This window comes from Cynocephalus volans, chromosome X (assembly GCF_027409185.1).
Source record: "Cynocephalus volans isolate mCynVol1 chromosome X, mCynVol1.pri, whole genome shotgun sequence".
Lineage (NCBI taxonomy): Eukaryota > Metazoa > Chordata > Mammalia > Dermoptera > Cynocephalidae > Cynocephalus > Cynocephalus volans.
The window spans coordinates 2,296,156-2,320,113 of NC_084478.1; the positions used below are offsets into that span (position 1 = coordinate 2,296,156).

General features: G+C 40.0%; 1 protein-coding gene across 1 annotated transcript in view; it reads left to right on the plus strand.

The window, feature by feature from the left end:
- Window positions 1–23,958, plus strand: part of GYG2 (glycogenin 2) — a 38,881-nt gene that overhangs the window by 9,689 nt on the left and 5,234 nt on the right. The window contains exons 2-7 of the mRNA XM_063083758.1: window positions 1,418–1,559; window positions 8,564–8,738; window positions 9,708–9,870; window positions 10,786–10,912; window positions 12,216–12,438; window positions 13,384–13,590. Coding sequence (XP_062939828.1) covers window positions 1,418–1,559; window positions 8,564–8,738; window positions 9,708–9,870; window positions 10,786–10,912; window positions 12,216–12,438; window positions 13,384–13,590 — 1,037 coding nt within the window. The remainder of the gene's footprint in view (window positions 1–1,417; window positions 1,560–8,563; window positions 8,739–9,707; window positions 9,871–10,785; window positions 10,913–12,215; window positions 12,439–13,383; window positions 13,591–23,958) is intronic.

Consider the following 23,958-nt stretch of genomic DNA (forward strand, 5'->3'; position numbering starts at 1 on the left):
GGAATGTGAAGGTCAAGGAGACAGAGAGCCCCGGGGAAGTAAGCAGCAGAGCGTGTTTGTCCTGTTTGTTCTATTTAGGGTGCGTGTGCATCTGTGGGGCCTTGCTGGAGTGCTGCCTCCTCTGGGAGGGCCCTGAGGTCTGGACAGGAGGACGCTCTGGTCTTTGGGAACCACAAGTCTGTGTGTTCTGCCTCCCGGCTGCATGCAGTGAATTTTAAATTCTGTAGACAGCGGCCAGCCCACATAGTGCATGGGATTTTTCAGTGTTTCTGTGTTTCCTCCCCACCGTCCCCTTCATCCAGGCAGCAAGCCCTTGGGGGCCCAAGAATCAAGATGTTTAAAAGTCACTGTGAAAGATCACATCATCCGTGTGCACTTAGACTTTAAATGGCCATAAGGAGGACCTGCTGGGAGAGTTTCTTCCTCTTCTGTTGGAACTTTAGGAAACAGAACATTTTGGTCGATGAGACGATATATCTCTTCTCCCATCTCCGTGGCCTCATAGATTCTTGAGCCAAGGTATTTTTAACAACTGGTTTGTGCAGAATTTAATTGACACGTCTGGCTGCTTCTTCACGGAACACAGCTTTTTAAAGTAGAGTGGGCGTCTTTGCTGTAATGCAGGCAATTAGACTGTCGCTTTCACTTTTTGCTGTTTTTGTCAGCTAAGAACTAAACCCTTTGGGTGAGTTTTCAAGACTAATGAAAAATAAAATAAGAGATCGTAGCTACACATGTCTGTGATATTGTAGCAGCAGGAAATTTAACAGCACTCTGGTTGGTGTCTCATGCTTAGGGGTTCCCTGCACGATTTCCTGAATTGGTTTTATTTATTTATTTATTTATTTTGACAGGATGTGTGTGAAGATAGATAAGTAGATGATAATTAGGTGACAGATCGATCAGTAGATGATAGATACATAGATAGATTCTAGATAAATAGATTATAAACAGGTAGATGGCAGATAGATACATACATAGGTAGATCGTAGTTAAATAGTTGTTAGATAGATTGATAGATTTGACAGATAATAAAAATAGATAGACGATAGATTACAGACAGGTAGAGGATTATTGACATATTGATAGAAGATTGGTAGATAAGTAAATGGATAGATAGGTGATAGATAAGTAGATGATGGACAGGTAGGTAGATATATAGATGATAGATTGATTGATACATGATTCATAGGTAGATATAGGTAGATGATAGATAAGTATATGATAGATAGGTAGGTAAGAAGATATAGATAGAAAGATAGACAGATGGATAGACAGACGAATAGATAAATGATAAGTGTCACTAACAAACACTGTAGAATTGTTGCTGGGTACAAGTTGAGAAGTGTGAGCAGGGAGAAATGTGACCATGAGACCCCTCAGGAGTGTAACTCTGCTGTCTTGTCGATTTCCACAGTGGCTGACCAGGCCTTTGTCACGCTGGCCACCAATGACATCTACTGCCAGGGCGCCCTGGTCCTGGGGCAGTCACTGAGGAACCACAGGGCAACGAGAAAACTGGCGGTGTTGATCTCGCCTCAGGTGTCCAGCCGGCTCAGGTGAGATGTGGAGATATTACCTGTGCACAGCAGGCTCTGCTGGTAGAATGAAGGTCCCCTGTACCCTAGGAGGTCCCAGGAATGGTCCTGATGGCCAGCCACCTCTGTTCATGGACCTAGATGGCCGGTGATCATGGTGGGCGTCTCCTATTTGTAAAGTACCTTTAAGTCATGATAGAAGCAGAAAAATCTGTCATGCTGTGTGATTGAATTTGGAATACTTAAAAAGTGATAACGTGTATTGTTACTCACTCTCTCCACTATGGAATTTCATAAGCCAACATTTTTTGGAGGTGGGGCGGAAACTTTGCAAAGCAACTATTATTCAAACAAGTTAAAGATTTAAGCCCCAAAGTCACAGAATTTCATTTTTGTCTCTGTTCAGTCTTCCAATATGTAGAATAGGTATCTACTTCCTCTTGAATGTAAGTCCTTCTGTTGGACTTTTCCAGTAACATGTATGGGTGTTCCTGGGTGGTTGTGCTTGGGTGTTTCATTCAATGTATGTCTAGTTCTGTGTTTCTCTTGATTTTTTTTTTTTTTGAAAAGGACTGACTGGATATAGGGCTTGGTGTTAGTGTGCAGGATAAGCCTGGAAGAGTAGTGGAGGGTCCCCTTCCTGGGAGGTCAGAGGAGACCTTCCTGAAAGGTGACAGCTCCAGGCAAGAGTTGACATATTTATGATACATATTTGTGGGGTACAGAGTTATAATTCAATACATGGATACAATGTGTGACGATCTAATCAGGGTAATCAGCATATTCGTCATTGCAAAACATAATCATGTGTTTGTGACGTGGACATTGGATCTCTTCTCTTCTAACCATTCGATACCTTGCAGTAAATTATTGTTAATTGTAAATGCCCAGCTCAGCTGTACATCACTAGGACCTACTTTTCCCGTCTAGCTGTTCTGTGTCCATTAACCAACCTCTCACTGTCCCCTCTCTCCATTTGTCTTTCCTGCCTGTGGTAATCACAGTTCTATTCTCTCCTAAAACTGCAACTTATTATCATCATTTATTATCTATCTATTTATTTATTTATTTGTAATTAATTCATTAATTTTTAGTTCCCATGTACAAGTGAGGACACGTGATATTTCTCTTTCCATGCCTGGCTTATTTCACTTAACGTAATTTTCTCCAGGCTCATCCATGTTGCTGCAAATGGCAGAATTTCATTCTTTTTCATGGCAGAGTAGTATTTCGTGGTGTATATAAACCACCTTTTCCTTATCCAGTCTTCTGTCGATGGACATTTAGGTTGGTTCCATAACTTGGCTATTGCAGATAGAACTGCAATAAACATGGGAGTGCATGTATCCCTTCAACAGGAAAATTTCCATTTTGGGGGGTGTATACCCAGCAGTGGGATTGCCGGATAGCATGGCAGCATCTGTGGTTGTTTGTGGAACCTCCACAGTGTTTTTCATAATGGCTCAACCAATTTACAGTCCCACCAGGGGCGTTGAGAATGAGCAGCACTTGAGAACAGGAGCACAAAGAGGTATTGTGTGAAATCTCTGAGAGATTTGCAGGGTCTTGTCTCCATTGTGCTGGACAGCTGTTCCAGGAAGGGGTTGTCCCAGTTAGAGATGGTACCAGAAAAGGAAGCTGCACTAGAGAATGAAAAAGACCTCAGCTCCAGGCACGGAGACTTCCTTACATAGTGGAAAACTGTGGGAATTCACCTGGCAGGGGCTTTCCGCCTTCTCGTTTCCTAAATCATTAAATAAGTGATGTGAATTTACCCTGGCCAGCTCTCAGAGAATGTTCTTTTCAGCAGGACAGGAAGTGAGTAAAAGCCTAGTATTAAGGATAAATCATTATTGTGAAAAGTTTTATGAAACTGTGCATATTAGTCCGTTTTTGTGTTGCTATAACAATACCTGTAACTGGGTAATATATAAAGAAAAGAGGTTTATTTGCTTACAATTCTGGGACAGCTGCATCTGGTGCAAGCCTCAGGCTGCTTCTACTCATGGGAGAAAATGACAGGCAGCCAGTGGGTACAAGCAGATCATATGGCAAGAGGAAGCAAGAGAGAGAGAGAAGGTGCCAGGGTCTTTTAAACAACAAGCTCTCATGGGAACTAATACAGTGAGAACTTACTCACTACCTCCACCTCCAAAGAGAGCATTAATCCATTCATGAGGGATCTGCCCCCATGACTCAAACAGCTCCCAGCACTGCCACGTTAGGGATCAGATTTCCACATGAGTTTTTGGGGGGCAACAGAGCCAAACTCTATCATTGTGCAAATTTAAAAGAATCTATATTACCCAATATACTTATTTAATAAACAATGGACAGAGGTATTTTGGATACTACATAGACAAAAAGAAAAGCAGGGTTTATATATTATTTTTTTCTGACTTTAAGAATTCAGGCAAGAGGCATTAGATAACCAAGTGTAAAATTCATATTTTAAGAATACTTGTAATGTTTCTTTATGCACCCGCTATCATTATGTAAAGCATATAAACAAAATCTTTTAGATATCCAGGGAAAGAGGGAAGAATGGTGGCAGGGGTATCATTTTTTTAAAAAAAGCCCTTTTAGTCTTTAACCCACAAATAAGGCAAGTAAATGTGTCTAATGAATAATGCGTAAGTTTCTCTTAAACATTATGCATTATGTAAACAACAATCTTTCTCTCTTATCAACCAAGACCACTTCGAAAAATTGATTTTATACTAGTGGGACAAAGACGCATTTAATATGTTGCTTGAAACAGGAGTTAAATCTTATATACTTTGACTAGGATATAATAAATCTAGACGTTAATAGCTGAACTAAAAAGCAAGCAAACAAACAAACAAAAAAAACCCAGTATCTTCTCAGACATTTTAAACCAGATTTGCTCCCTAAACAACTTGACCAGTGAACATGTGAAATATTGAAATATAGTAGCATCCTTCAAAAAGTCTATGGAAAAATAGAGTTAAAAGATAACATGAATCTTTCCATGAACTTTTTGAAGTACCCTCATATGCTAAGAAAATCATAGCAATGTGAATGTTGCCTAGACAAACCAAAGAAGGCAGTTAAAGTGGTACTTAGAGAGAAAAAACTAAAATTGGTGAAGAAATTATCCATTTCAGAAATTTTAAAAAAAAGAACAAAACAAAACAAAACAAAAAAACTAGTAATTGGAAACAAATTGGCTATAACCCATTCTCTTATAAATATTTCAAATTATTTGATGCCTACCTTGTATTTTGTCTTGTCTAAAATAAGCCATTCAGGCCCCAGAAAGAAAGGAAAGGGAAGAAAGTATATTTGGCCACAGGGACATTGTCCTGTGTCCAAGCCTCTGGCCTTTCAGATTTAGACCAGAGGCTCCAGGAGGTTCATAGTTGGGAAAGATGCCCATAGAAGTAGACACTTGTACTTGTCTATTTCTATTGCTGATAACAGAATACCTGAAACTGAGTAATTTATTAAAAAAATGCAATTTATTTCTTACAGTTGCAGGGGCTGAGAAGTCCAAAGCCCAGGGGATGCATCTAGCAAGGGCCTTCTTCTTGGTGGTGACTCTCTACAGCAGTATAGGGTGTCACATAGTGAGAATGGTCTGAGCAAGAGAGAGCTGACCTGCTCACTTTTCTCCTGATAAAGCCATCAGAACCACACCCGTCACTCCACGAATGGATCAATCCATTCATGAGGATACAGCCCTCACAATCTAATCACCTCACAAAGGCCCCATCTTTCAAATGCTTTATAGGATTTCCCACTCTCTTAACACTGTTACAATGGAATTTAAGTTTCCAACATATGAACTTTTGGGGGACACATTTGACCCATAGCAACACTCATCCCTGGGGGGGTCCTCTGCAACCTGCCCTGTGTTTCAATTGATGGCGTGGACTGAGTTATATTCTTTTATAGAACTGTCCTGGTAAAGCCAGACAGGCCCCAGAAAAGCATGTATGACTTCCTCATGGATTCCTGTTGCCTTAGGGTTGGTAAGCTTTATTTGTTTGTCTCAAAGTCTACTCCAAATGAACTCTAACATATTCAGAAACAACATCCCAGAAATAGTGGGAAGGATTCAATATTGCGGGATGGGTGGAGATTTTTTTATTCACAGTCATTGAGAGGATTGAGAGATGATGCCTTGTAGTAGTCAGGGCAGTAAAAGTCAACAGTGAGCCATGGCCATACATGACCAGGGATGTAGGAGATGTGAGACCACCACTCTCCCAGGCTGTGTGGTACAATTGTGTCATAGGGTGGTCTTCCTGCAGAGAAACAAACCCAGGAGCATGTGCTTGTAGCTTCAAACAAATTGTGTTCGTGAAACTTGTCTCTACTTCCAGGAATTTATTTTAAGGGAACAGGCAAAGCTGAACCAAAGGAGGTAAGGACCTAAATCACAATGCTATTTGTAGTAAGATAGAGTGCTACTCCTGTTGCCCTCCCCACTGGATCTTTATATAACCAGGAAGATGCTATAAATTCCATAAATAGCTAAGCAAAAAGTAGGGAAATTTGGTGATTGAATAGTAATGTCTGAGAGGTATAGCTTCTTTCAATAATGAGCAGTGAAATTGTACCAATAAATGTTGAGTATAAGAGGAAAGCTAGGGGATATAAAAGGATAGGCACGGAAGCTTCAATGTCTGTCAAAGAAGAGTTTCAAGAAGGAAGAAGGAGAGAAAAAAAGAAGAAAGGAAGAGAAAGAATGAGAAAGAGGAAGGAAGGAAGGAGAAAAGAAAGGAAAGAAGAGAGAGTTAGGCAAAGAAAATAACTCATGTCTTATTTCAGCTCTGAGAAAGGATTTTAGATTAAGAGTGCCTGACTATTGAGCAGGATAAATGGAGAAAGTCCAAACAAAAGTACAAAATGGTACAATCCGAGAGCACAGAGAATGAAGAAACACTCCTGAATACCTTTCAGGATCAATCCAGTTGGGAGAATTGATGCTTCTGTTTTGGTGAAAAATCACACTGAAACGAGACTTCTGTAGTTAGCTTTAAATGCAACATGAAGATATCTCAAGTATGCAAATGCTCAGAAATTCTACCCTTCCAAGACCTTTATGAAAAAGGTTAGTTGGTATACTCAAGCAAAGTGAGATGTGAATCCAGTAAAAATGAAAGTATACGGGAAGCTGTGTTAAGCATATAAATGAGTAAAATGGAGAGTTAAGTCTCAATGCATTTGTGCACAGTTACGAAAAAAATCTGGAATTAACATTTCACATGGAAGATGATTGAGGTGGCAGAGAAAAGAGAGAAAAATGGGTGAACGTATACGAATGTTCATATTTTGTGTACAAAGACATAGACGATGACTGTCTTTAGAGCTGATAGAATACATAAGTTTAAATACGTGTGCTGACAGTCAAGAGTGGTAACCCCCAGGAAGCTAGAGACGGTGCTCATGTGTACAACTTTCAAAGCATTAATAGAAAATACATGGAATGAGGAGAACTTCACTCATGCCATGAAAGGTGGGAAAGGATTACAAAAAAGAAGTAGAAAGTCTGATAAAGTGAAAAAGGGAAGAATGATGTAAAGTAAAATTGCAGGGCTCAATCCAAATATATCAGTGATTATAATAAAGGTTAATGGATTAAAACTCTCTTTAAAAAGAGTGAGACATTGAGCATTGGAAAATAAACATAAATTTCAGCCATATACTGTACACAAGACAGCTTAAGTAACAACAAAATATGTTGAAAATAAATGATTTTGAAAATACAGTGATTTTGTTCCACTATCCAGTCCAAGACCCTATGCTGAATTTAGTTGTTGAATATCCCATAGTTGCCTCCGATCTGTGACAGCTCCTCATTCTTTCTGTACATGTCTTGACCTTGACATCTTTCAAAAGTACTGGTCAATTATTTCATAGATGGCTCTTCCATTTTGGTTTGTGCAGGGTTTTCTCATGGTTAGACTGAGGTTATGCATTTTTGGAAGAAAAAAATCACCAGAAGTGGTGAACTTTTTCAGGCCTTCATGTCAGGGTGTACATGATATCATTATATCTTGTTACTGGTGATGTTAAATGTGATCACCTAGATAAGGCACTGTCTTTTGAGGTTCTCCACTGTAATTTCCCCCCTTATAATGGATAAATATCTTGGGAGAAACACATTAAGATTAAGCAATCAACCTATTTCTTCTCAAACTTTCATCTATTGACTTGATCATCCATCAGTGAATCTGGTCTGGAATCATTGTTACTGTGGTGTTTTCCTAATGATAATTTTCCATTTTCTCATCCCTTCTATATTTATTACTTGGAATTCTTTTGAAAAGTCAACCTGCTCCTTTTCCCTCACTTACTTGCTTATTCAATTGCTGTATCATATAGAGTCACGTATATTTAGATATGTATATACATATAGTATTTTGTGGATTAAATTGTTTCAATTTTGATAATTGCAAGCCCCTCCTGGTTGACTCCTTGTATCCTTTTGACATGCTTCTGTCCATTTTTTTCTATTCCTTCCTTAATTTTTCTGTCATGACAAGATGTTTTAGGCTATGATACAGTAGAATTTCAGCATTAATTAATTAATTAACGAATGGAACAGAGACAAATTTTATTTTAATAAAAAGTACCATCTTTCAAACTTTCAGTCCCAACTTGTATGCAACTAACAATGTAGGTTTTGAACACCTAAAGTAAAAACTGATAGACATTGTAGTGGACATCTTTTGGTTTCTACTCTCTCTGTCCCAGCGTTTTATGAGGGAAGCTACATTTCTAAGTGATGGCCCAAGTCTGTTTATCTTGATGGTTCTATTCCAATTATCTTTTTCAAGTATACATGCATTTTAAGCTTGAGTGGATAGTGTGCACAGCTCTAAGATATCGGTGGAAAGTAAACCCTGAACACAAAGACTGCAGTGCATGTGATGGGGAATTAGATGCCAGTTCCATGTCTGTGAGCAGTAAAAGGCCATCATCTTGAAAGGGTAGGTTGTTCTCTGCTTAATATTCAACTGCAGTCTCTCGTATTCAATGTGTGTCTTTTCCAGGGTCATCCTCTCCAAAGTGTTTGATGAGGTCATTGAAGTGAATTTGATAGACAGTGCCGACTACATCCACCTGGCCTTTCTAAAGAGACCAGAGCTGGGGGTCACTCTCACGAAGCTTCACTGTTGGACCCTTACTGATTACAGCAAGTGTGTCTTCCTCGATGCAGACACCCTGGTGAGTACAGTGGGACAGGGAGGACGAGATTCTCCCCTGGATAAAGAACCCCTCAAAGACCACATCTCTCCATCCTTCAGCAGGCTGATAGCTCTTGCTGGTAGGTTCCCATGAGGTGATATGCACCTTGCTGTCTAGGGCACTATGATTCAGTCCATCAGAACTAGATATGACATGCCCATGGTCGCTGTGCTAGATCCTGCAGAAGATAGTGAGGGATTTAAAGACATGTTCTTTCCCTAGTAGCGGTTTATAATCACATTGTTTCATCTACACAAAATAATTGAAAAAAAATTTTGCCTCAATCGTGTCTTGGATCGTTTAGTCCTCATTGGGTTGATACACCCAGACTTTAAATCATGACATCCCCTGATTGTCACTTGGGGTAGTGAGCTACTGTGTACCAGCAAAGGGTGGGCATTCTCAAAAACAGCCTTTGGAAAATCAAAATGTAAAATGAAATTGGAGTGTCAAAAGTCAGTTCTGTATTGTTTTGTTTTGGTTGAGCAAAATAAATAAATAAATAAAATAAAAACAATCAGAGTAATATTTTCTCCAGGCAGAGCACAATTGAGAAAGTCAATATGCATAAACTGAAATTAGTATTCAAGCTCTCCAAGGTAACTGATCACAGACTGTTGACTTGCAAACCTCTCCATTCATGGGTTTCCATCCTTTCATGGGCCACGTTTGCTAAAGTAGGGAGGATATACAATTAAGAGAATTCCATGAGGGATCTTGAGAAAATAAATTAATATCAGACATGGTGTTCTTTCAACCACTTGAAATAAACTGGAGAGCCATCTTACCCACAAACATTTCTCCTTTGAGTATGATAAGCCTAAACATCTTGAAAAGAGTCACTCAAAACATTGGGCATGGATTTCCAGCCACCAAACATCTGTGTGGCCCATCGTAAAGCTTCGGTTGCAATTTTTAGCTGTCTACCTGAGTGCTTTGCTTTATCAGGTGCTGTCCAATATCGATGAGTTGTTCGACAGGAGAGAACTTTCTGCAGCTCCTGATCCTGGATGGCCGGATTGCTTCAACAGTGGGGTGTTTGTCTTCCAGCCCTCTCTGGAAACACATAGACACTTGCTACAGCACGCCACCGACCACGGCAGCTTTGATGGTATGTGAGGGTGAACGTGGAAAATTGCAGAAGAGAATGGGGCTGTTGCCTGTATCCACACCCCTTTGCCCCACTCCTATGACCCTTGTATCTGTGAATGGCAACTCAAAGACAAGGAGGGAATTGAAGAATTAGGCCAGACTGGGTGATAGGAAGAAGTCAAGAAGTAAGTGAGTATGTAGGCTGCTTAGAGAACTGCTGAAAATGTCCTTGAGGAGGACAATGCTGATCTTATAGAATAGGTGGGCAAACCTTTCTCTAAGGGGCCAGAAAATAAATATTTTCACCATTATGGGCCATATGGCCTCTTTTGCAAACACTCAGTTCTGCAGTTGTAGCAGAAAAGCAACCATGAGTCATATGAATAAGCATGGTTGTGTCCCAATAAAACTTTATTAACAAGAACAGACATAGGGGATCCTTGGCTGACCTCTGATACAGAATGAAGGAGAAAATTAAAAGGAAGCAACCCATAGCCAGATATCTCTTTGGGTGTCAGTAGGTCGGAAATGTGTCAAAATCCTAGTCAACTAAAAGAAAGTCCTGGACCAATGAAGAGCGGCCTCTAGGTAAGGACAAGCATGAAGGAAGCCAGCAAAAATGGTGGGAAAAGTATTGTCACCACCAGAAAAAAATCTGTTGGGTGATAAGAGGATAGCTTTGGAGACTGTACGAAATTTTATTATTATTTTCTTGGGTTATCAGTGGAGAATGTGAAGAGAATGTGCACTTATTTTTGTTAGTGGTTTGGGTGATCTGTGACTTTGGGGAAGAAATCAGAAGAAGCTGGCTGAGAGAAGACACGTCATTAGTAACCCTGAAGGCGAGGGTTTACGTGGAGCCCTCCAAACACATCTGCCTTGTTACCGCAGGGTTACTTTACTGACCTGTTCTCTGCGTCTGCTAATGATGCAGGGGCCGACCAAGGCTTGTTGAATAGTTTCTTCAGTGACTGGTCAACGGCGGACATCCAGAAGCATTTGCCATTTACCTACAACCTGAGCAGTAACACCGCGTACACCTACGGCCCCGCCTTCAAGCAGTAGGTTCCCCGCCACGGTAGGGTACTGTGTGTTGTTTCAATACACACCTAGACTGCACAATGATTCACTTGGGGTAGGTAGCATAGTTTTGCACCCATTAGTCCACCACTTTGCAAACTGTTTTTTAAAAAAGTGATTCTAAGATGCTATTTTTTCCTTTTGACTTTTATTTTCTTATGAGTATATGGTGGGATTTTATGGAAACCACGTGGATGTTATAAGACAACGCACCAAACCCAGACAAAGAAATGAGAAACCAGCTGTCTTTTCTTGGGACAGTCGACATCTCTTTTCTCACCTTTTTTTTTTTTTTTTTTGGATATGTAGTTATTTTACATGAAAAAAATGTGAAATTTATGTTAATATACAATGGGTTGAGTTTTACATGAATTAATATGTGTTTTTTAATTTCTCCATTTAAATTTCTGTCATGGTGAATCCACATGAACAAAGCTCTTTGGGTTTTTTAGTAACTTTAATTGTGTCGAGGGGACCTGGGACCACAAAGTGTGAGATCTACTGCTAGATAAAAAAAATCTGAGAATAATCAAGGGGATGAATAATTCTACAGCGTACATTCTCAGCAGGGACCGTATTGTCCCCGAGGAGGTGGAAATTGGTTCTTGTGGAGTGAAAAAAATCTTATTTTTTTAATGGATAAGCACAGATGTAATATCAGAACATGAGTGTGTACTGAGACTATGACAATGAAATTTCATGGGGAGGTGATTAAAGACAAACAGTCTAAAAAGGTGACTTGGGGGTTGCTGATACAGAACTAGAATAAAAAGCTGAGAGGAGATAATTTGGAATCTTGTAAAAAAAATTTTAAAAAGCCAGTTGTCTGGTTTGCAGCTGGAATATCTACTCTACAAGCTACTATTTCTTTGCCCTTATCATTTTGAGGATATGACAATATGACTATTTGAGCTAACGTGCTGCCTATTTTTTTCCCCATTTTTAAGAGATGGATTTATTCTCCAATTTGGAGGAAGATCTCAATGGATTATGATTATGTTACTTAGACAATGAAATGACTGCACACTTCATATCGCTGCATAAATGCGTGTTATTAATAGATACAATGTACCCTTGTATCCAAATGAGGGTATTCAATTGTTCACATTTTAGAAACATGAAAATAAAACTAAGTAAAAATAAATTTTAAAAGTATTTAGGCAAACGAGCTGCAAATCAGAAACTGTTCAGATAGGTTTCTACGTGTCTTTGAGCAGTCCCATGGGGGCTGGATGTTTTTTAATCACTTCTAAGTAGAAATCAGGAATCTTGTTTCCTTCTCAGATTTGGTTCTAGTGCAAAGGTAGTCCACTTCTTGGGGTCCACAAAGCCTTGGAACTACAAGTTCAATCCGCAGACTGGCTCAGTCGTGGAGCAGGGCTCGGCGCTGGGCAATCAGCAGCAGGTGTCCTTTCTGAATCTCTGGTGGAAGATCTTCCAGAGCAGCGTGCTGCCTCTTTATGAGAGTGTTCAAGCCGATGAAAAACACGGACCTCCAGTACACACAGTAAGTGGGTAGTGCCTCTTAAAACCCACAGCTGATGACAGGGACAACCTGTCCAGGCCAACACCTTGTGTATTTTCTTCAAATCCACCCTCTGTGCTTCCAAGCACTATATTTCATGCACAAGAATGCAGGCCACTTCTTCACAAAAAATTTATATATATTTTTTACATTTTTGGCTTAGAAAAAGAGAATGCTCTGTGAGCAGATTTATAGGACGGATGCAGAAACAGGTTACTTAAATTAGCCCCCTTCAGAGTAAGAGGCTCTCACAGATAAGTGGCTAACGGTTACTAATTAATGTGTCATTCAGGTGGATATTTTCCACTTTCAGCCATCATTTGAAATATCAATTGGAGGAATTGGAGAGGACTTAAAATATTCTTTGACTGACACCAATTTGATTTTTAAAATTATAGTGATAACCTCCATTTGCTCTAAGTGGTGAAGTTTCTGCAGCCTGTTCACAAAGAAATGCATTTGTTTTGCAAAAGAATTTTTTAATTAGGTCCTCAGAAACTTTTCATTCTTGAGTGATTTTCTTTTTTAACTGGTGGATATACTAGTAAAATGGAGTCACATATCTGCAAATGCATCGCTTGGGAAATTGAAAATAATTTATATTTCAACTTTTACTATTTTTTTTTATTTGGGTGGAGCAAGGCGCTACTTTTCAAGGACAGCTAAAAGCATCTGTCATCATTTGACATGAGCAAAGAGGAGTTGATTTGTATTCAAGAGACAGACTTCAAGTTTCCAATTATTTTCTGCTAGGCTATTTGCTAGGCACTGCTTTGTGTATGAGAGAAGTTTAAGACTTAGCATCTGGTGGTTCTGTGGACAGTCATTTAATGAGTACAGAGGGTAGGGTATGGGGGTCCTTAGGGCAGCAGGTGAGTTTACAAGATGTAGAGAGGACTTACTAGGTGTGTCCATTTTTTTGTGCAGGTTTGCCTCAGTGGTGTTGAGGTACCGACTGCAGATTCAGCGCCTAGTGCTGGAGAGACGTGTGAAGACTCAACCCCCAGTGCCCAGGTGCCGTATGCAAATTCAGCACTGGGGTCCGACCAGCTCTGGCCTGCTCAGGGCCCTCTGGAGCAGACCATGATAGTGGATGAGACCCTGCCCTCACCTGAAGGATGCCATTGGGAAGATGTAAGTACCTGCATACTGCACGGGTGTGACGGAGAATCGGATGCTGGCTTCCCAAGGAGAGAGCAAAGAGAGGCTGATTCCCAGGTTCCCCGGGGAGGGGACCGTGGAGAGGAAGAGCCGGTTTTCAGTTTGCTTAGGCATTAGGGGTTCCTGCATTTATTTAGGTTGCGGTAGACTGAAAAAAGCCCACCCCATCCACAAAGATGTTCATGTCTCATTCCTGGTAACTGTGACTTGTGTCCTTACCTGGCAAAAGGGACTTTGCAGATGTGATGACATTGAGGATCTTGAGATGAGAGAAGATTCTGGGTTATCTGGGTGGTCCCTAAATGTCCTCATAGGGGTCCTTATAAGAGGGAGGTAGGGGACTCAGAGTCAGAGAAGGGTACTTGGTAATAGAAGCGGAGGTCAGAGAAAGAGAGACTGGAGGATGTTGGACCACTGGGTTTGCAGATGAAGGAAGGGGCCACGAGCCCAGGAATGTGGTGGCCTCTAAAAGCAGGAGGTGGCAAGGAAATGGGTTCTCCCCTGGAGCCTCCAGAAGGAACCAGCCCTGCAGACACCTTGATTCTAGGCCAGGGAGACTTCTGACCTTCAGAACTGTAAGGTGATCAATTTGCATTGTTTTAAGACACCCAGTTTAACAGCCTCAAGAAACCAATGCATGCACGGAGAACAGATGTTCATTCTCACCCAGTTTAAAGATATGATGGGGGGTCCCCAGCTCTTTCAGTCTTTTTCCGTCGGTCTCCCTGAAACCCAGTTGCTGGGCTGCTCAGCTCTGTGTCCTGAGAGCTTTTGGCCAAACTCCCGACTTGCATAGATGGATGTTAATCTTTGCAGTCATTTCTATTCAGGCAGGAGCTGCAGAATTTTGTCCTCAGGAGAGAAAGATCAAAGCACACCTTCTTTGCAAAACATGTGATATTAAATGAACCTGTCATTCTCCAGCCCCCATTGCTGAGTGAATACTTGGGAATCATGTCCCATGTTTAAAGATTTTTCATCTTAAGTCCTCACACTTATAATAATAAAACAATTCTTATACATAAAATAAATAAAAACTAGTGTTTTACTGAAATTATTATGAGGTCGTACATGGGATTGGATTTGGGGACTGGGCCAAAGGGAAGTTGTCCTGTTCTTTATATTTCAGATACCTTTGGAAGAGCTGGGTTTTTTGCCGATTATAAACCACTGATGTTTAAATCTTAGCAACTGTTTCTTGGGAAGGTGCCCCACAGTTTGCTATCATATGGAGTCAGTTTCATGCACGCAACCTCACGCATTCATGATTTCTGAATTGTGATTTCACATTGATCCAAACTCATTGGAAAGCAGCTCAGGTTTGGGCAGTGAAGACAGCCCGTATGAAATGAGCTTTCCACAGGTTATCAGTCCTCCTGATGTATACTGAGCATGCCACAGCCTGGGTCTGGCCCCGGCACATGCCTCATGTGTCTAAAATCAAGACAGTCTGATTATCCCAGTTGGAATGTGGGGAATCTGTCATTTGAGCTCCTACATGCTGTGCAGAACTGCTTCTAATTCTGTCGTTAGGAGCCAAACCTGTAACAGGACGTTTGCAAGATATTGATATGCACGTGAACTGTTTAGCAGACAGCAACGTTTAGACTCTACTGGGCATCCCTCAGAAGACCCCTTCCAACTCCCCCTCTAATTCTTAATTACCTGATTTTAATCTTATTCCATCATTGATTCGTGTACAGTAGTGGTTTTCCAATGGTAGCCCATGTTTTGTCTGCATAAGAATCATCTCCAAGCATTTTCCTTTTGCAAATGATCCTGAAAAGCATTTATAAAAGCTTGTTCTCAACCACGCTGGGTACTACCTCATAACAGAACACCACCACCTGCTTTCAAAACCCAGTGTGTATTCTGGACCTGTTGGTCACTCGTGGGACTACATGAATTGTCACAGACCATGAAAATCCAGCTTCTCGGTGCAAACAAAGGTTTGGCAGAGACTCTGAAAGAGAAAACGGTTGGAAACCTCCAGTTTCATGGTCCAAGTTGTAGCCCACGCAGATTTTAGAAAAACCAGAACCGTATTCAAAGAGCAGAGGACACTTCAGTTTGATTAAAACACCATGCTTCACATTCAGATTTGTGAGTTTTCTTGGAATGTTTTCATTTACATCTTTGCATTGGGTTAATTTTCGATGAGGCAGCCATTAGAACAGACATCAGGTTTTATGGTTGTCTGCCCATAAGCAACATTTCAATCCTAGCCAGTCAACCAAAGCCAAGGAGAGGTTTTCCCATTCAGGGACTGGGGCTTCTGGAACAAGTCGATGGAACGAATTGAAATCTCCTCGTTGAGGACTGTTCCCTCTCAATGCCCAATGAGATGAGCAAAGGAGATTTAAAAAATCACACATTCAACAACAACAGCCAAGATGGAAACAGCTGGCCCCATCCACCACTGAAGAGTGTGGTGCCACTTGGGTAGGTTTGGCATGGTTCTGGAGCCCCACCCCATCCTTAAGTGGCAGTACTGAGGAGAGAAGGGTTGGAAAAATATCACAAGAATTGGTGAAAAGCCCATCTCCAGGGCCCCAGAGGAACCCTACGATGAACTGAGGAATGCCCTTGAAAGTGGAAGTTGCCCATGTCCCTGCAGCCTCAAGGGGGACATTAGAAAGCTCTGGGACCTGCCATCTTTCTGGGTTCAGTTGGAGTTTGAGCCCAAGTCCAAGGGAAGGGTGTGGGGAGATGGCCAACCAGTAGGGTTAAGTGTACCTTGCTTGGGGAGTCATTGCAGTGTCCGTATTTTCCATCTCAGGGGCTGTATCTACCCTCTCTACTCTCCTGCCCACCCTCATGCCCACCCATGGGATCCAAAAAAGCAATGGAAGATGAAAGCCCGTCACCAGTCTGCAGGTGCCTGACCTTTGTTGAGTAAATTGCATCCGCAGATTGCAAAGGGGATAGTAAGGGAATGAATACAAAAGGATCTACCTTGGATACATCTTGGATCAATCTTGAACTGATAAAGTGAAAAAGGAATCCTTCAGCCACACAGAAGTGAGTCACTGGGAGTCAGGCAGGCAGGAGGAATCCTGAGTCCCCACTGAGCCGAGGCTGCTAGGACAGGAAGGGACTCAATGTGCAGGACTGTGAGCCCCACGTACCTATTTGCCAGAGAGGAAGAGATGAATCCAAAATAGAGAGCGCAGGAACCCAGAAAAAGAGCTGGAGATAAAACCTAAGCTGTTGAAATAAAGAATATAGAGTAAACTCTAAACAACTGGGTGAGTTGTGCTGGCGGAGCACAACACAGATGTGAAAAATGCCAACAGGATAAAAAGGATGCAAACAAAACAAGGTGTTTTGGAGTGTCTGCCTGCATACAATTCGATCCTTTATTCCCGTGCTCTGCCCCACCCCACACCTCTGTCTTTCTATCTATAGTGGGTTGGGGAGATTGGCTTTTGAAAAAAATTTTTTTTTCTTTATTGCTTGTACATTTTTATGATGAGCCTATTTCTCTAAAAATGATGAAGTCATTACATTTTTAATAGGGAGGGGGTGCCCATTCAGTATCTGATCAATTTCATTAATTTACATGCTGGCTGTCATTGAAATCAATTATGCATCATCACTGCCACCTCCTGGCCATTTATGGAGTTGCTGACTCCAGGTTTTATTTGGGAGAGCTGGAATCCAGCCTCCTACCCCCACTGAAAAAGGGTTATTTTTCTTTTTCCCTAATTAAATTTTATTTTGTCAATATACAATGTGGTTGATTATTGTGGCCTGTTACCGAAATCTCCCTCCCTCCTCTCACCCACCCCCACAACAACCTCATATCTGGTCACTTGTCATATCAACTTCAAGGGATTGTGATTGTTGTGTCTTCTTCCCTCCCCCCCCCCCGTTTATTTGTGTATTTATTTATTTATTTATTTTTAGCTCCCACCAATAAGTGAGAACGTGTGGTATTTCTCTTTCTGTGCCTGACTCGTTTCACTTAATATAATTCTCTCTAGGTCCATCCATGTTGCAAATGGCAGTATTTCATTCTTTTATATAGTTGAGTAGTATTCCATTGTGTAGATATACCACATTTTCCATATCCACTCATCTGATGATGGACATTTGGGCTGGTTCCAACTCTTGGCTATTGTAAAGAGTGCTGTGATGAACATTGCGGAACAGGTATACCTTCGACTTGATGATTTCCATTCCTCTGGGTATATTCCCAGCAGTGGGATAGCTGGGTCATGTGGCAGATCTATCTGCAATTGTTTGAGGAACCTCCATACCATTTTCCATAGAGGCTGCACCATTTTGCAGTCCCACCAACAATGTATGAAAGTTCCTTTTCCTCTGCAAACTCGCCAGCATTTATCGTTCAGAGTCTTTGGGATATTAGCCATCCTAACTGGGGTTAGATGGTATCTCAGAGTGGTTTTGATTTGCATTTCCTGAATGCTGAGTGATGTTGAGCATTTTTTCATATCTGTTGGCCATTCATATATTTTCATTTGAGAAATGGCTATTTAGGTCTTTTGCCCATTTTTTAATTGGGTTACTTGTTTTTTGTGCTAAAGTTGTTTCAGTTCGTTGTATATTCTGGATATTAATCCTCTGTCAAATGTATATTTTGCAAATATTTTCTCCCACTCTGTTGGTTCTCTTTTAACTCTGTTAATTGTTTCTTTTGCTGTGCAGAAGCTTTTTAGTTTGATATCATCCCATTTGTTTATTTTCCCTTGGTTGCCCCTGCTTTTAGGGTCGTATTCATGAATTCTGTGCCCAGTCCTGAAGTGTTTCTCCTATGTTTTCTTTAAGAAGTTTTATTGTTTCAGGATGTATATTTAATTCTTTAATCCACTTTGAGTTGATTTTGGTATATGGTGAGAGGTCTGGGTCTAGTTTCATTCTCCTGCATATTGATATACAGTTATCCCAGCATCATGTGCTGAAGAGGCAGTCTCTTCCCCAGTGGATAGGCTTGGTGCCTTTGTCAAAGATCAGATGGTTGTAGGTGTGTGGGTTGATTTCTGGATTCTCTATTCTATTCTATTGATCTGTGTGTCTGTTTTTATGCCAGTACCATGCTGTTTTGGTCATTATAGTTTTGCAGTATAGTTTAAAGTCAGGTAGTGTTATGCCTCCAGCTTTATTTTATTTATTTATATATTTTGCTCAGAATTGCTTTGGCTATGCATGGTCTTTTGTTATTTCATAAAAATGTTTGGAAAGTTTTTCCATTTCTAAGAAAAACTTCATTGGAATTTTGATGGGGATTGTATTGAATTTGCATATCACTTTGGGTAGTATTGATATTTTCACTATGTTGGTTTTTCCAATCCAAGAGCATGGGATATCTTTCCATCTTCTTGTGTTCTCTTTAATTTCTCTCAGCAGTGGTTTGTAGTTCTCATTATAGAGATTTTTCACATCCTTGGATAACTCAATTTCTAAGTATTTTATTTTTTTTTGGTAGCTTGTGAATGGGCAAGCTTTCCTGATTTCTCTTTCTGCATGTTCACTATTGGAGAATAGAAATGCTACTGATTTTCGCGTGTTGCTTTTGTATCCTTCAACTGTGCTGAAATAATTTATCGACTCTAAGAATTTTTTCTCTACAAGGTTTAGGCTGTTCAATATATAGGATCATGTCATCTGCAAAGAGGGACAGTTTGACTTCATCTTTTTCAATGGAATCTCCATTTTCCTCCCCTTCTGGAATACCCATGACTTGGATATTGGAGCAGTTAAGGTTGTCTGATATCTCTCTCAGATTTTCTTCAATGCTTTTGATTCTTTTTTCTTTCTTTCTTTCTTTCTTTCTTTCTTTTTTTTTTTTTTTTGTCTGCCTGTGTTATTTCAAACAGCCCATCTTCAAGTCCAGAAGTTCTCTCTTCTGCTTCTGCAGGCCTGCTGGTTAAACTCTCTGTTGTGTTTTTTATTTCATTGAATGAATTCTTCAGCTCAGCAAGCTCTGCTACATTCATTTTCAGGGCATTGATTTCCTTGTACATTTCTTCTTTCAGGTCCTGTGTACTTTTCCTCATTTCATCATGTTGTCTAGCTGAATTTTCTTGTATCTCATTTAGTTTCCTTAGAATGATCACTCAAAATTCCTTGTCAGACATTTCAAGGGCTTCTTGTTCTATAGGATCTAGATCTTGAGAGTTATTACCCTTTGGTGGTGTACTTTCTTGATTTTTCATATTTCTGGTATATTTCCTTTGAGGTTTAGTCATTGTGGCAGAAGGTTTCACAGTCCACTGGTTCACCAGTATTTTCTGGCTAGGATGCTTCTGGGGCTGCCAATTTGGCACGGGTGTCTCGGTGTCTGCTCAGTTGCCCACTGGCACCTCAGGTGCGTGGTCACCCCAGGTCTTGGGCCTCTCCATGGAGGTATTTCTCTGGTTGGCACACACTCGGCCAGGTTGGGGATGGAGTTGGGTGGAGGTGAGGCCTACCTGCTGGGTCACACACTGGCACCATGGGGCACATGGTCTCCATGGATCTCCGGCATCTTTGGTGGGGTGCCTCTCTGATCCCAAAAAGGGTTATTTTCATAAATCCTGGTAACTATAGAAAAGCAGGGTCTGTCTGGATCCTGGGACTCTTTGTTCCAGATAGCAGCCTTCCTATGTGTAAGGAAAGTTTAGTATGCTTTTTTCCCCCATGTACACGAATGTAGTAAGCAAAAAACTTGCAATTAATTAACATTTTTTCAGGCATGCGTTTTTCTTGTATTACCTTGGGTGACAAAACATTATAGTTTATTAAAAGATTAGAGATGCCCCCCTTTTTAAAAATTATCAGTTGTTGTTTATTCTTGTTCCTGGTGTACCTTATTTTATTTTTAATATACCTTTTTGTTGAAGTATGTCCTATATATACAAAAGTGCACACACACATCATAAGTGTACATTTTGTTGAATTTTTACAAGTAAAATAGCCCATGCAGCCAAAATCCAGACCCAATAAGTCTCCATAAATGATTTTTTCCCTTCTCAGTCAACAGAAAACTGACATTACTATCATTTTAGTTGTGAGTGCTTTTGAGCTCCAAATAAATGAACATGCGGTGTGTACTTTTGAGTCTGGCCTCTCCTGTTTAGCTAGATTCATCTATTTTGCTGAGTAAAATCAGTGGTTCATTCATTCTCACGGGCTTCAGATTATCAAATGATATGAAGATACAATTTATTTGTTAATTTTACTATTGATGAACAATGTACAGTTTTTGCTAATATAAATGACACTGGTAGGAACATTCTTGTGCATGCATTTTGTTGGTCTTGTGTGTAGATTCCTGTAGGGATTATACCTAATCACAGTGTTGCTAGATCAAAGGGTGTGTGTTTCTACAGTTTTAGTAGATTCTGCCAAAGATTTTCACAGTATTGACAGCAGAGTGTTGGAGTTCTGGTTGTTCCACACACTTATATATACATTTTCAAAGTACCAGTGACCATGTCCGATGTCATCGTTGTTTTAATTTGCAGGTATGAGATGACTAATGAAGTTAAGCTTGTTTTTGTGTGTTTATTAGGCATTTAGATATTCTATGTCTGAAGTGCTTATTCAAAAGCTTTGAACATTTTTCCCCAGTGTTTTCTGTTTGTTTGTTTTTTAACCTTTAATGATATGTGTCTATTTCAGGCAGGAGTATTTTGTCAGTAATATATAGAAAATATTTTCTTTCACACTGTTTCTCCCTTTTTCAATCCCTCATCGACATCCTTTAATGAACAGAAGCTCCTAGTTTAAGCCAGTTTATTAATATTTCTTTTAAAAATAATCTATTTTAACGAGTGATCAGGAAACCTGACTCTAAGCCCAGGTCATCATGATGCTCGCATGGGATGTCTTATGCAAGTTTTCTTGTTTCTACTTTTTACATTTGTCTCAGTCTATTCAGGCTGCTGTAACAAAATACCAGAGACTTGGTGGCTTGCCGGCCACAGACATCAATTGCTCATAGTTCTGCAGGCTGGAAGTCCAAGGTCAGACATGGCAGATTCGGTGTCTGGTGAGGACCCTCTTCCTGGTTCTTGTTTCATGACATCCGCTCTTAACCTTTGCCTTGCCAGACTGAAAGTCCTTTTCTTTATAAGCTTCTTCCCGTACCTCAGTTTCTCTCTCCTTTGAGCTAAGAATTCTTCTCTGGATTACCTCCAATTTCAGAGTCTCTTTTTTCAAGGTGACCCAGACTTCAGGCAGCCTTTCAGGAGGTCAATCACGAGAACAGTAATTACCTAAGTATAAAAATAAATGCAGTTTTTAAAAGACATATTTTATATTCATGCATTCCAAAATTGATCTGAAAGGCTGACTGTGCACCATGCTATGGTTAAGTTCTGGCCTTAGAATTCTCTCTGCCTGGTATATAAAGATGAAAGAACCTACCTGTTATTGGTAAGAGTAAGAGGAATATTATTCATAATTATTTGGTTTATATTTCAATAGTTAATATTAACCATTTTTATCTAAGACTGTGTGGGTCTTGATTAGAAATGTTAGTGAAGGTTGACTGAACTTCTCTGCCTGGTTAAGTTAAATTCATACGATTATTCTAACACATCTGTAGAAAACAAGCTGGAAAGTTATGTTATTTTTTCATCCACTGTAATCAAATATATAACCCAGAGTTAAATCACTTGCAACAAAGAATTGCATTTTATGATTGGCCCACATGGAATTTTTTTGTCCAGAGAAATAAGGTTGGCAGAGGAACAGATTGACATTTTCCCTAATCCTATTCAACTAATCCTTTCTGAGCACTTACTCTTTGTCAAGCTCTTTGCTTCGTTTATCTGTCACAACAAATGTCTGCACCACATAGTAATGAGAAAACCGAGACTCAGAGAGTAAGTAATTTATCCAGGTCTTTTTCCTTAACAAGTGTCAGTATTTGAATCCAGGACATTCCACTCTCAACCCAGATTGAAGAAGGAAATTATTAATTTTTATGGGATTCATATGTTTATGATAATGAAGTTATAGCAATCATTATTTTTTCCAGGACTTACTTTAGGGTGCTGCAATTCACGGAGCTGTAGGATGGTTGAGAGCAAGCCTTGGTGGTCAGAGAAGGGTGTGCTCCAATCCTGCTCTCTTGCTTGCTAGCTATGGTGTGTTGGACACGAATCTCTGTCTGAAAATTAAACTTTTCACAAGAGGAAAAATCAAACTAACTCCCTCAAGGCTGTTACAATTAAAAGGAATGCTGCATAAGAAGCTTATGAGTGTCATTCAGGAGCCAGCCATGAATGCCTTATAATAAGAGACTTCTATTATCATGGTTTTGGATGATTTGACAACTTTATAACTTTGCTGAACACTAAATATTAGAACTGAGTTTTATTTTTGGAAATTCCATTCATAATCATGATCTGGAAGAAGGAGTTTATATTTTATTTAATTTTCCTTAGTTTTATTGAGGTATCACTGACAAAGAAAAATTGAGCATATATTTAAAGTGTACAACGTGATGTTTAAACTCAGTGGGGCTACTTATATGTGAAATTTTTTCAGTAAATACAGTATGGTACTGTTACTGTGTTTCCTCTTCCTTATGATTTTCTTAATAACATTTTATTTTCTGTAACTTGCTTTACGGTAAGAATACAGTATATAATACATATAACATACACAATATGTGTTAATCGACTGTTTATGTTACCGGTAAGGCTTTCCAATCAACAGTATGCTATTTGTAGTTAAGTTTTGGAGAAGTCAAAAATTATGCATGGATTTTTGGCTGTGCAGAAGGTCAGAGTCCCTGACCTTCATGCTGTTCAAAAGTCGACTGTATACAGTAATGTATTCTTCATTGTAATCATACTACATACATACCCGTTCATGCCAATTGACTGAAACTTGATAGCCCTCGGCCAACATCTCCAGCCCCTTCTCTCTGCTTCTATGACTTATGTCAATTGCACTTTCAAGTGTATGAGATAGAAAAGTCAATATTTAAAAGAAAAAGTAAGTTTATGATTCCAGTGTGCTATGAATTGATTAAATTGTGGTCCCCAACGTTCATATATTATTAGAAACTTAATCCCCACTGTGACTGTTAAGAGGATGGGAAATCCTATTACGGTGATTGAAAGGCGGGACCTTGAAGAGGTGATTGGATTGTAGGACCATGCAGGAGTGAATGGATTAATAATGGTGGTCAGGGGCATGGTTCTGAGGGCTCTGACATTTCTGCCATGTGAGACCCCTTGGTCACTGTCACCACCACCAAGGCTCTTATCACATGTGTCCCCTGGACTTTGGACTTTCCAGCCTCAGAAACTGTAAGCAATACATTTCATTCTCTTACAAATTCTACATTTTACATTTTTATGGAATTTCACCAGTTATGAC